Source organism: Pseudorasbora parva, chromosome 10, assembly GCF_024679245.1.
Source record: "Pseudorasbora parva isolate DD20220531a chromosome 10, ASM2467924v1, whole genome shotgun sequence".
Lineage (NCBI taxonomy): Eukaryota > Metazoa > Chordata > Actinopteri > Cypriniformes > Gobionidae > Pseudorasbora > Pseudorasbora parva.
This window is the reverse complement of record NC_090181.1, coordinates 25,085,614-25,099,543: the sequence shown is the minus strand read 5'-3', so window position 1 is coordinate 25,099,543 and position 13,930 is coordinate 25,085,614. Positions and strand designations below refer to the sequence as shown.

The 13,930-nt window shown below is 42.0% G+C and overlaps 1 protein-coding gene across 1 annotated transcript; it reads right to left on the bottom strand.

The window, feature by feature from the left end:
* Nucleotides 1–4,034: 4,034 nt before the first annotated feature.
* Nucleotides 4,035–13,632, bottom strand: slc16a9a (solute carrier family 16 member 9a). The gene is made up of 6 exons (XM_067455659.1): nucleotides 13,491–13,632; nucleotides 11,962–12,208; nucleotides 9,390–9,533; nucleotides 8,316–8,411; nucleotides 5,550–6,434; nucleotides 4,035–5,406 (listed from the first exon to the last, which is right to left on the bottom strand). The coding sequence occupies exons 2-6, from the start codon at nucleotides 12,164–12,166 to the stop codon at nucleotides 5,198–5,200; spliced, it is 1,539 nt and encodes a 512-aa protein (XP_067311760.1). The 5' UTR covers nucleotides 12,167–12,208; nucleotides 13,491–13,632; the 3' UTR covers nucleotides 4,035–5,197.
* Nucleotides 13,633–13,930: the final 298 nt, after the last annotated feature.

Sequence of the window (13,930 nt, the reverse complement as noted above, 5' to 3'; positions counted from 1 at the left end):
GTGCAGGAGTGCAGACTGTAAAGTGGGCACATTTCCTACATAGAAAGCTCTTTTGTGTGTAGTGTAAACAATGTGCAGTGGCGCACAACCTACGTAGAATACCCACGGTGCAAACCAGTGAGCAAATCCACAGGGGTAAACGCACACAGCATTAGTGTGCAGACGAGCGTGTTTAACACAGGCTAGTTGACTGCAATATTTCATCTCCAGTCACTAACTTAAGGGAACTGGGAGAATGTAAGGAAGTGCGGGTGGTATGTGAGCCATTCCACAATGCCGTTATGCTCTAGTCTAGACTGAAAGCGCGCATGCAGACAAGCGTGTTTGACCACAGGCTAGTTGACTGCAATAAGGCTAGTTGACTTTATATGGTGTAATCCGGCCGCGGCGGGATTTATTTGTGATTTTGTGAGGCTGAATTAACAGTGCTTATGTAGGGGTGCACACTGTGTAGTGGACACTTTGTCTACAGTGTAAAAACCTTTCCAGCCGCCTGAATAAAGGGGACTGGAAGTGATAGAGTGAAAAAAGGGCTTAGCTTGGCAGCCATTTTCCGACGCCCTTATGCTCTGACAGTGAGCGCGTGCTATGACGTAAGCCGCGCTCTAGTCAGCAACGCGCTGTGGAAGGGGCGCGCGCTATCATGACAAGGCAGCCATTACAACTTCCTTGGCAGTAAGCGCGCGCTGCAGCGACATTGTTCTTGACATACCCAACAGCCCGAGCTCGCTCGTCTAACTTACTCTAGTATTCTCTGTCCGCAGCGCTTCAGCACGGCGGCGGTAGAATGAGCACGGCGAGAGCTTCGGCTCGAGTTAGTTTATTCACTCTAGTATTCTCTGTCCGCGGCGATAGAGCGACAGGACGAGAGAATTGGAAGCGTGAGGTAAAACTCTGTCCGCGGCGCTTCTAGCACGGCGAGAGCTTCGGCTCGAGTTTGTTTATTCACTCTAGTATTCTCTGTCCGCGGCGATAGAGCGACAGGACGAGAGAATTGGAAGCGTGAGGTAAAACTCTGTCCGCGGCGCTTCTAGCACGGCGAGAGCTTCGGCTCGAGTTTGTTTATTCACTCTAGTATTCTCTGTCCGCGGCGATAGAGCGACAGGACGAGAGAATTGGAAGCGTGAGGTAAAACTCTGTCCGCGGCGCTTCTAGCACGGCGAGAGCTTCGGCTCGAGTTTGTTTATTCACTCTATTATTCTCTGTCCGCGGCGATAGAGCGACAGGACGAGAGAATTGGAAGCGTGAGGTAAAACTCTGTCCGCGGCGCTTCTAGCACGGCGAGAGCTTCGGCTCGAGTTTGTTTATTCACTCTATTATTCTCTGTCCGCTGCGATAGAGCGACAGGACGAGAGAATTGGAAGCGTGAGGTAAAACTCTGTCCGCGGCGCTTCTAGGACGGCGAGAGCTTCGGCTCGAGTTTGTTTATTCACTCTATTATTCTCTGTCCGCGGCGATAGAGCGACAGGACGAGAGAATTGGAAGCGTGAGGTAAAACTCTGTCCGCGGCGCTTCTAGCACGGCGAGAGCTTCGGCTCGAGTTTGTTTATTCACTCTAGTATTCTCTGTCCGCGGCGATAGAGCGACAGGACGAGAGAATTGGAAGCGTGAGGTAAAACTCTGTCCGCGGCGCTTCTAGCACGGCGAGAGCTTCGGCTCGAGTTTGTTTATTCACTCTAGTATTCTCTGTCCGCGGCGATAGAGCGACAGGACGAGAGAATTGGAAGCGTGAGGTAAAACTCTGTCCGCGGCGCTTCTAGCACGGCGAGAGCTTCGGCTCGAGTTTGTTTATTCACTCTATTATTCTCTGTCCGCGGCGATAGAGCGACAGGACGAGAGAATTGGAAGCGTGAGGTAAAACTCTGTCCGCGGCGCTTCTAGCACGGCGAGAGCTTCGGCTCGAGTTTGTTTATTCACTCTATTATTCTCTGTCCGCGGCGATAGAGCGACAGGACGAGAGAATTGGAAGCGTGAGGTAAAACTCTGTCCGCGGCGCTTCTAGGACGGCGAGAGCTTCGGCTCGAGTTTGTTTATTCACTCTATTATTCTCTGTCCGCGGCGATAGAGCGACAGGACGAGAGAATTGGAAGCGTGAGGTAAAACTCTGTCCGCGGCGCTTCTAGCACGGCGAGAGCTTCGGCTCGAGTTTGTTTATTCACTCTAGTATTCTCTGTCCGCGGCGATAGAGCGACAGGACGAGAGAATTGGAAGCGTGAGGTAAAACTCTGTCCGCGGCGCTTCTAGCACGGCGAGAGCTTCGGCTCGAGTTTGTTTATTCACTCTAGTATTCTCTGTCCGCGGCGATAGAGCGACAGGACGAGAGAATTGGAAGCGTGAGGTAAAACTCTGTCCGAGGAAAAACTCCGTCTGTCCGCGGCGCCTCCTCAGCGCGACGGTATAGTGACGAGAGCTTCGGCTCGAGTTCGCCTATTCACTCTAGTATTCTCTGTCCGCGGCTGTAGCGCGACGGAATGAGAGAAGAGTGGGAACAACTCTGTGGCAGCGGCGGAAGAAGAGCCGCGGCGGCGGCAGAGTGAAGAGAGCTTCGGCTTGAGTGTGCTCATGTCCTCTAACATTCTCTCTTTCCGCGGCGCTATTCAGCGCGACGGGACGAGAGCAGAGGGAGAGTGAGAAGAGCTCCGTCTTTCCGCGGCGCTAAACGACGCGGCGGAACGAGAGAGTCCTCGAGTAGAACAAGCCTGTAAGCTCTAGAAGTGGCGTTGCAGCGGCAACACAAACACATATAACACTCAACATAGACACAGTTTAAAGGATATATAACGCCGGATGGCGTAGCTGGAACGGCAGAGAAGGCGGAGAGGGAGTCCGTCGTCCTCAGCTGCAGGTTCCGCTGGTGCCTTTTCAACGGCGGTGCTTCTTCCGGAGACCAGCGAAGGTATCGCTGAAGGAGATAAAATCTGACACCTATGGCGAATTAGGGTCTTATATAGCCTCCTGTATGCAAATATAAGCACCTTTTTCGGCGGGCTTCTGGAACGCCCCCCATTGGTTCGTTCCTCTCAGCCGCCTCACCATAGGTTCCTGCAGTTGCCGCAGCCCGGCCAATCAGAGCGCTCCTCGCGCTGGGCTATGGCCGTGCAGCTCACTGCGCTTTACATAGATACCTTTATTAAAAGTTTTGCTTCACATTCTCGAGAAAAGGAGTTTTTCCCATACGTAATACGAGGAACCTCTCTCGAAAGGGAACTCTGTTTGCATTGAACTTTCAGTGCTATAACTTTGCACATACTGTTTATGATCGAGCAGCAACATTACACACTAACTAAAGTTTAAAAAGTGAAATCGCATGCAACCACCCCTTTATAAAAAAGAATGCCTGGAAACACACATTGTCCATTTAGCATCTGCTATCAGATTAGATGTTGTCAGGCTATATGTCAGTAGCATATCATTATTCTACCTTCATAACCTGTTATGAAATAAAAAGTCCTTTACCTCAGAAAATGAACTTCCCTGTCTCGTCGGTCATTATGTGCAGCAGCGTGCACTCTTGACTCTTTTGGCTCGTGCACTGTGGTGATTACAGTGCACCTTATGCCGCGTCCCAGGCAACCCGTAACCCGTCTTTCCCCCTTGACATCCTGGTTTGAGGAACGGACTCAAAAACCTTCCTGGAACCCAGCATTACACAGGCTACCCGTAACCCGGATGTTTCCAAATTTCTACCCATGACTTCCCACCTGTAAATTCAAACATGTACTCGTTCGCGCTCTAACGTCACATAGCATGCGAACCAATGGCAGTCCCTACGGATGCGGTGTTTATGAAAGTCATACACCAAACATTACCATTATAACGTAAAATAAAAGCAGCTTCTCTTGCCTTATTGCCTGTGGTGGTTTATACCAACTAGTTTAGGACTACTATTTAATGGTTTATTCATCAGTGTTAGATATTATTAATATGTTGTTAAGTAGTGCTTTTGTGTTTGCTTGGTTGAAATTTCTAAAAACAAATTGGGGTCATGACCTTGGGAAAATGTGGGTCACTGAAGCAGTTGAGAAACGCTGATATGAGGGACAGACAGTATTCCACTTTATAATTATTTTGCACCTTGTCAAATGTTCACTCAAGACTCAAAGCAAGTCTTTGGTCAAAAGCGTAGGAGCCTTTTCTTAACATTATCTTTGAAATATTTATACATAATACATGTTCTACGACATATATACATATGAAATAATGACACTAGCATTTCAAATTTACAATAATATAAGATAGTGTTGCCAGGGACCAGCCTGTTAAACAAATGAGGATGGCTGTATTACCAGGTGCACACATAAACAGTGCACTGCAGTCACAGAATCCAACAGTGTCTGTTTTTTCTTTTTTTCTTTTTTTTTCATTAGCATATTCTTGTATTTCTAAATGATTAACAATTAGAGATACACAACATGCTGAGGGTATGTCTTAAAATCAAATGTGGCTAAAGTAAATACATTTTGAAATAAAGCCTTTCTCTACCAGGTAATGGAACTGGTTGTGTCACTTTGGTATTACATACAATAAAAGGAGATGATATGCAGGAGAATATCATAATATATAAATATAAAAAGTGCAGTCACTGACTACTTAAAAGAGTGCATTAAAGTGCATTTCCTCTTTGTTTCAAGTCCATGTCCCTCCAGAAATAACAAAATAAATCTTTGGATCTGGATTTTTCTTCAATGGTTTCCATGGTACGTGCAGTGAAAAGCCTTACTCAAACATTCTCTAATTCTCTGCAGCCTTCAGTCAGAAATCTGTTCTCATTAATGGAAACTATTGTTAACAGGTTGGTGATATCCATGTACAACACAGTAGGACCATTCATCTCAGAGAGTAATGTAACAATTCAAGTGATCAAGGTCTACAGAAAAAAGCATCAGTTCAGTAAACAATCTAATCTGAATATTCTATTAGCAATCAATTTCTGCTATTAATATAAGCCTCAAAAATGAGGCAGTCTCTATAAGCATCTAAGAAAATATAATACACCCTCACAAAAATGACAGGGTTCGTGGGAAATGTATAAAAATATATATATCATATTGAACCAAAGAAAAATGCACCATGAGAAGTCCACTGGCAAAATGTCAATATAATCACCAGTTTAGAAAACGGTAAGAAAAGGAAGACAAGCTTCTACATTCAACAGAATGTTAAGGTGAAGTTCAGTTTTAGACCTTGGAAATATTGTTCAAGCTACAGAGGCTACTTTTTCACAATTAGGAGTGTGATTTTGTTGCGAAGTGTTGACACCCTCCTCCTGAGGAGAATCTCCCTCCTCCGTGGTCCTGTTCCAGCAAAGCAGGGTGGCCAAGAACAGAAACAAACCAGTCACTAAAACACAAGTGCCACTGAAGTAGAACGCCAGGTCGTATGACTGAGTCCAGTCGAAGAACCAACCTAAAAAAAAATGGAGACAACATCAGTGAAAGAGCAGGATTAGAACATATATTTCCTTTTTTCTTTATTACTCATCTATTTTTATTATAGCAAGCATTTGGCTTTATTTTTAACTGCACTTCTGTTGATAAGATTATCCTTACCTACAACAGGTGGCCCAAGCATGATTCCAAACCCTCCGAAGCACAAGAGAATGCCGTGAGCCTGACTGAGTCGTTCCATACCCACTAACTTCGTAGTAATGTAGGATGTGATTGACCAGTTTCCTGAGAAAAATCCAACCATGGCCGACAGAACTTGCAGACCCAGGTAGCTCTTACACACTGGGATGAGCAGAAGAGTAAAGCCTGTGCCTGTCAGCGTCAAGGCGTACAGGTACAGGCTGTTCACCCATCGCATATCTGCCATCACACCCAGGACCAGCTTACCGATGCCTGTTGTCATAGCAACGATTGAGACGAGGGGTATTAGTGCAATTCCATCAATAAGCCCCTCGCTCTGAGCCACGTCCTCCATGAAGAGAACAGGTGGGAATGCTCCCAAGCTGAACATGAAGATGGCGATGCAGAATGCCATGAAGACGCGGTCCTGTAGGAGTTCTATAGTCTTGCACAGGTACAGTCTATAGGGACGCATCTGCTTCTTAATGGCTTGTGCTACTATTGAACAGGACAATATCCTGCCATTTCCTTCCCCTTCACTCTCTTGCAGCTCTGTGGGTTCCTTGCTGATCAACACTTTCATGGCGACTATGTTGTTGTCTGAGCTGGGTGTGGTTTTCAGATCCAAGAAAGAGTCAATGATAATGGCAGTAGGTTTGGTGTAGAGTGGTTCTGGTTCCTCTGTACGCTGTAGAGCTGCTCTCTGTTTTAGGTAGTAACCAGGTAAGTTCATAGGTCGCATTGGCCCAGCACATGCCATCAGGTTGAGTGCCAGGGCTCCAATGATAAGCAGGCAGCCCTCCAATCCAAACAACTCAATGAGCTCATTCTGGAGTGTGGCGTAAATGAACCCACCCACACTTGTACCTGAGAAGGACAAAAATAATTATCATCTGACCTATTATGAAAAATCATCAAAAGAACATAAACATACAGAATCTATTGAATCAGGTAATCAAACAAAATGTTTTTTTTTTGTCTGATCCACATCTAAAAAAAAGTTTAACATTTTATCCCTTTTTTGCAAAACATAAATTTGCCAAAGCAAAACCTCTTTTCTTTCTTGGATTAAATTATTATATAGTGCTGCCTCTGCTGTAGTTCTGACCAATAGTTTACCAGACCATTAAATTTGTACTGTGTGACTCGACGGCAGTTCCATATTATTCACTTTAGCCATTGAGCCAGTAGCAAAAGTCAGCAATTACTGGAATTACCCATGGTCATGTTGAGCTTTATATGCAGACGATCTATTCTTCTTTATTTTCATCCTCAGACTTCTTCACCCATTATAATATCATTGAATAAGACTTTTGGTCAATATTCTGGTTACATGCTTAATCTGCAGTGATTTTTGTGATTAAAAAGGTAGCTATACAATTATCTTTCCAAGTGGTCCCCATTTCTAGTTATATTTGGAATGATAAGCATCCCAGTTTGTGTAAAGTTTCTTCAGAGGTCCAGATGCAGCTTTACCTAACTTTAAGTTTTACTGTTTGGCAGGCAACATACAAAATTTAAAATTTTCCTGCTGATTGTCCAGTAGGGAAAAACTTGCATTCTTTCTGGGAAAAGAAAGCATCGCTACAACTTCTGGAAGTGACCAGCAGTGATTTAGCACAAATGTATGTAATAAATCTGACAATATAATTTAATATCAATGTAAACAATCAATAAAATGTAATGCAAATATTTAAATACCAAAAACTCTTTGCTTGACTTGTTAATATATAGTTATATTAACCTAAAACTTAACATCAAGAACATCTAGGTAAACAAAAACTCCTGGGGACTATTGCACAAAACTAGGATAAGGGATTAAGCTGGGATATCTGGGTGATCTTGTCATCTGTATGCAAAATTCAGTACACCGCTGTTGTGTAAATGTACCCTAAAGGCACACTCGATAACGATAATGAAAAATAACTCTATATTAGCAGATAAATTGAGCCAGGATCACCAAGATATCCCGGCTTAATCCCTTATCCTAATTTTGTGCAATAGGCCCCTGAACTAGGGGTGGATGATTATTTTTATTTTAATTTATCTTTGTTATTAAAAATAAAAAATAAAAACAGTAGTCTTCATATTGAATATACACTGATAAATGATAAATCTCCAAAGGTTATTCAGCCAAGAGCACTGAGTGACTTTCTCTCGTTCTTTTGTTGTTTGACAGACAGCGGCAGGTTTACTGTTTTAGCAGGCTGTCACTTTAAGAGTCAATGCACGGATCCTATTGACACGCTTCTGGTTTCCTCAACGGATATTGTTCACTTAAAAAAGCATAACCGACCGTTTACATGAATACTCATCAAGACAGCCATTTTGACATAACTGTTTTTTGAGTGTGTAACAAGAAACTAAACAGAACTGAAGGGATCACACACTTTCAGAGAGGCGGCTTGTGCTCACGTTTCGCTGTGTGTGTCAGACAGCAGACAGTGCAAGACTGCAAGGAGTTGTTTTAATAACTCTTTTTAACATCAAGCAAGTCACATAAGTAACAGTCGTGTGCCCAGTCAATTCTCTGCCAATGCCATAAGCGTTGACCTAAAACACTTTTCCCAATGTTGAAGTAACCTACTAAAATCATTCAGATATTGCTTGTAGCTGCAATATGCATATTGCAATATGTACATTTGCGATATTTCCATAATTTTCGATATATTGCACAGCCCTAATATACATTCATTCATTCCAATCCATAAAGTGCAGTTAAACTGAAAGAGAGTTTAAAGGCCACACCTGTGGTAACGATGCCCAGTGCTAGGCCACGCCTCTTGTCAAAGTACTGGCAGGTTATGGTCAATGTGGCAGCATAGACAAGTCCACAGCCCATGCCTTAAACATAAAAATTACATGAATGTAGCTTTTCACAACTATATTTACACATTTATAATCTCTATAACCATAAATATAATGTCGATCTGGAAAACCATATATTTAGCATATATACGTATACGAGGCCTTGTGACCTCCAGGAAGGATAGGCTAGGGTGTAGGTGATGATGCAGTTATGGAGTTGACGAGTTAATAGGGCAAAAGTTTATACAATTTCCTATATTATGTACTTCTGATTAAGAGGACAAAAGAAGTGGATATATCTCAATAGCAGAATGAAAGCAGAGAGTAGATGCAGTCCACTGAACTGAATATGCAATGGTATTTGTTGGTAGAACGTGTGTGTGTGTGTGTGTGTGTGTGTGTGTGTGTGTGTGTGTGTGTGTGTGTGTGTGCTTGTTTTTTTGTGAAATATCAGGACACAAATGTGTATAATGACATGGCTATGACAGCTATTACAACGAGAGGGTTAAACATGAGGACATTACCCATGTCCCCACTTTTCAAAAGGCTTATAAATCATACAGGGTGAGTTTTTTTGAGAAAGTAAAAATGTGTGTGTGTGTGTGTGTGTGTGTGTGTGTGTGTGTGTGTGTGTGTGTGTGTGTGTGTGTGTGTGTGTGTGTGTGTGTGTGTGTGTGTGTGTGTGTGTGTGTGTGTGTGTGTGTTCAGAGAAGGGGTCGGTGAGAGTGAATTCTAAACTGTCAGTGAATGTTGTATGATCATAATAATACCAACCTTGTCACAAACATTCTAACATACGCATCTGACATATGCAAACTATTTAGCACTTGCACATTTAGCAATCATGAACACAAAAACATACTATCACTATCTACTAATACAGGACATTCACGCATTTATACAAGATATTCATGAAGCTTGAAGCGGTCAAACAACAGACACAAACACATATTTTTCTCAATATCAGTTAAAACTGCTATTCAGTCAGTGCTAATGATGCTTTTATTTTCTTACCGACAACAATGCCGTAGGAGAAGATGAGGAAAGAGACGCTCGGAGCAAAAGCGCTCAGCATCAGACCGCCGGCCACCATCACACCACTGAAGACAGTAACTGGCCGTGCACCAAAATTATCCACACAGGCACTGCACACCGGGCCTACAAAGAGACACAGGAACAGCATCTTAGTGTATGCAAACAGAAACAGAAGAAAAACAATGCACATCACAAAATGTACAATTCACCAAACAATGAAAAGTTAGGCTGCTGTACTGACTGTCTTTGCCTTCCACATAGACTTGTACAACTTTATTTTTTGTTAATTATTTTCATTCAAATGTTTATTTGATTATGAATTATTGTACCATTGTATGTAGTTTATTTACCTTGCAGTTATTTTAATTGTGGCATATAAGACACAGATAGGCAACACCAACAACACCAATAAACTGAAAAATGATTGGTACCATGTTATAAGTACAGCCCTTCAGTCCTATTAATGTGTAAAGGGGGCCCTCATTCCAACTCCGTCTTAACAAATACTAAAATAGACTGTCAAAACTTCAGAGGTGAAGAGAACATGTTTGTCTTTCTATCTATGATTAGAAACAAATTACTCAATACTGAGTTGTTCCTAATATGGCTAAAATGTCTGGAATCTAAAGAGCATCTAGTGAGACCAGTGTGTGTGTGTGTGTGTGTGTGTGTGTGTGTGTGTGTGTGTGTGTGTGTGTGTTTGTGCCATCCAGACTAAATAATTTCCCCTCCTTTATTTTGATGGTTCATTAAGTTCTGTACCGTCTGGTATGGGATACTTTATATCCTCTAACATCGCTGCCAAATGCCCTCAAACACACTTACGATTACTCAACACCAACCAATAGAATGTTGGCCTACATCTACACTCGTATTTCAGACAAACTAGAGCTCTACATAGCACTGACCAGCATTATCAGAATGAATGGACAACTCAAAGCTGAATCAGAAGCAACACATAATAAACAATGAATCTATAAAATAGCAAGTAGAACCAGTGGAGAGGTCAAATATCTTTTCAAAGCTCTTTTTCCAGTCTATGCCTAATCAGGAATTATTCAGAGCATGCTTGACATCTTCTAGATGGTACTGATGTGATGTGTCTGTTTCACAGGTCAGAAACAACTCTCCTCTACTGAATCTGAATGACCAGGGCACACAAACACATTCTAATGCTCACACACACACATCCATGTCCCTGCCAGGCCTGTCCAGTCATAACTTTCCTTGTCATGACGATAGACCACACAGCTATGTCTGTAAACAAAACCTGACACCTCCAAAACCCAAACACGCACAGATACATTTACACGCTCATTCTGCCTGTGTGAACTTTTACTGTAGCTCATGAAAGTTGAAAGAGGACTGTCATTCTTATCTTTAGAAAACAATGTCCTTAGCATTCCCATTAATCTCAATAATCGCAAGCTCTTCACTAATGTTTAAAGAAATATATATGTTGCTTGCAAAACAAAGGGGGGAAATCATTTGATAACCACATTATGGCATCTAGCACCAGGGGCTAACTTGCATGATAACCAGCCAAACCGAGACTCCTCGACCCTGTTTCTATCTTTCAGCCCTCTTTCTCTCATAAAGTTTAGAAAAGTGTTCTTCTGGAATTACTGTCAATTTGACCCCTGCCCCGCAGACAGTAATTACCAGCTAATATAAACAACATGCACTGTAAACAAGTAGATAATTACTCTATCTGTCAGCTTGTCTTTTCATGGAAAAGGACATGAGAGCACTGAGTCAGCAGCAAACTATGCGAATAAAGAGCAGGGTTGTATGTTTAAATGTGTGTGTGTGTGTGTGTGTGTGTGTGTGTGTGTGTGTGTGTGTGTGTGTGTGTGTGTGTGTGTGTGTGTGTGTGTGTGTGTGTGTGTGTGTGTGTGTGTGTGTGTGTGTGTGTGTGTGTGTGATTTATATGTCTGATTATAGAAAGAAACAGGTTTGATAGGTAAAAAAGCTGATGACAAAATGAAAGAGCTGTTTAATTTATCTCATGAATTTGCTTAGTTTTTGTCGTCTTGTTTTCCATAAAAAATGGGTAACGAACATTAAAACAAGATGTTTTATCTTGTTTAAAGCATAAAATGAACCAATTTTGAAATAAAAAAACAAGGTAAGAAAAAATAAAAGTAAAATGCAAAAATTCGGGAACCAAATTTTCAGCAAGTGTGTAATATGCATTACATACAGCAAAGGGACTATTACTGTTTGCACTTCTGTTTTTCTGCTTTTTCTATTCGCTTCAACTCATTCTGGTTTCAGTGTTTTATGGGGACACTGTGTTTTCTTTATAGTATAAAAATCATGTCAATGTGTGTATAGTATACTGTACCCATCACATAAAACTGTCTGCATTTTTACATTTTCAAAAAACTTAATTTCATATAGCTTATAAGACCAAAAAAGTGTCCCCAAAAGGTAAAAAATTACTGGTATTACTATCCTTGTGGGGACATTTGGTTCCCATAACATAGGGAATACCAGGTTCACACATACACACACACACACACAAGAGAGAGAAATGATCAGTACTCACTGGTGATGAGTGCCACACCAGACACCATGGATCCGACCCAAGCCGTCATGCCTTTTCCTTCCTGGAAGGCACTGAGCCACTCGGGGAACAACACCCCAACGGACTGGGGGGATCCTGATGACAGAAACTGGGCCATGAAGGAGGCCAACACAATAATCCATCCCCATCCACCATCTAAAGCACCTTCGCCCTTTACAGCAACCATTCTCAGCACTGATCTTACACTGACTTCAGTTGACACAAGGGCCTGCAGAAAGAAACGATGAAACATATAACATGGTCTGGCATGAAACTCTAGATGGCACAGGCTGACAGGTCCTTAACTCAGTTTGGTAGCAATCACATCGTTATCCACACAGTGCAGTTCATTGGTTGCTGTTGCATCAACATTCAAATACTGGTAGTGTTTGCTGTTAGCAGGCAGCAGAACAGCGAGTTAACGCTCCTTTACTCCATATTGCATGGTTTACTATTAATTCCTAAATGAGCAGTCATAAGAGTGTAAATTAAATGTGTCATGTCTTGTGAAGTGATTTACAAAGCATAAGGTGCAGTTGTGTTTATGCAGCAGCAAGCAGTCTATTGTATTTAATTGCTGTGAGGATACGCCATCTATGCTATGGATATGAGAAAAGGTTAAAGTGAAATAAGCCTTCACACTTTCTACAGGGTTACCTTGTTTAGCTGTAAAACTCCTATGACGCATCTTTTATTTCCAAAGGCAGTGTTTTCATAGTTATGCTTAATGTGTGCGTTCTTTCTTTATCACCTCAATAGATTTTCACTTATCAATAATTGTAGAATACGAGTCTAAAGGCACACTGGGGTAAAGGTGCCTTTGATTTTATTTTTCGCCTAAACTACTAGATGGCACAAAAACTTGTTTCCAAAACATCTGCTTTTCAAGATGGACATGAAAAAATTGATTCTGTGCCAATGTGATCTAATATTTGATGTGTTTTTCTAAAAAATGTTGTAGATTTAAGTAGCAAATGTGTGTCGCTTAAATTATTGAATATATTTTGAGACAACGTCTTATCAGTTAATTCCTTATTTTGTTCAAGGTAATTAAAATAACAGAATATGAAATTTGGGGTAAAAGTAAAAAGTGCAAAGGCACAATAATAAACATGATAATAAATAGCTGAATGACTTGTCCACTTGTTGACATGACATGGTTAGATTCAGATGGTAATTAAAATATATTAGGTTGGGTTTCCACCTAATGGGAAAATAATGGGTGACAGCAGTGTGACATGCTAATTCATGCAAAACTAATCTAAATATCATTCTTGCAGGACTGCTAGGCCTATATGTCATTATATATAATTTACAATACTCTCTAATACTCAAAAATCTTGATTAAACTGCAAAAAGCTAAAATGTGATTAAAATGTTAGCCTACTTCACCTACAAAGTTCACAATTTTCAAATAGGCTAAATCTTCAACCCAAATCATGATAGTTCGCGTGCATGCTATTTGTCAACTCAAACAAAATGAAATAAAATGTAAAAGCTGTGACACTTACGCCAGGTGGATGTTGTTTTCGCTTGCAGAGAGCGGTGTGCTGAACCGCTCGTGCCTGGTAGACCAGGCCAGTCTCACGTGCACTGCTGAATACCTTCTCGAGATCAGCAACGCGCGCTGCCTAGTTTTAAACTCTTCTGGACATAGACCACACCTCGAAGGTGGAGAGACCACTAACCGGACTGCCTTCTTATCGCACGGTGTTCTTTTTATTAGCCCACTGCATAGAGGACATCCCGCAGTCGCGAAGAGAACTGGTGCCATTTGGAGCGCGCGGACGCTTTCTCTCTCCAGCGCGCGCAGAACTTTGCAACGGAAGCGCGCTGAAGTAGCCTATCTAATTTTCTTAATATGCGCCATTCAATCCCGTGGAAAAAAGAACCGGTTTGAAGCTGTTTTCACCGGTCAGACGTGTGAAATCAACTGGATCAACTGTGTGAT

Bases quoted from the DNA above. Each gene is read 5' to 3' on its own strand.
- slc16a9a (XM_067455659.1), bottom strand. From the start codon at position 12,166: ATGGTTGCTGTAAAGGGCGAAGGTGCTTTAGATGGTGGATGGGGATGG. The intron at 9,534-11,961 runs GTGAGTACTGAT...GTCTCTTTGTAG, and splicing joins TGGTGTGGCACTCATCACCA to GCCCGGTGTGCAGTGCCTGT. The intron at 6,435-8,315 runs GTGTGGCCTTTA...TGTCCTTCTCAG, and splicing joins ACTGGGCATCGTTACCACAG to GTACAAGTGTGGGTGGGTTC.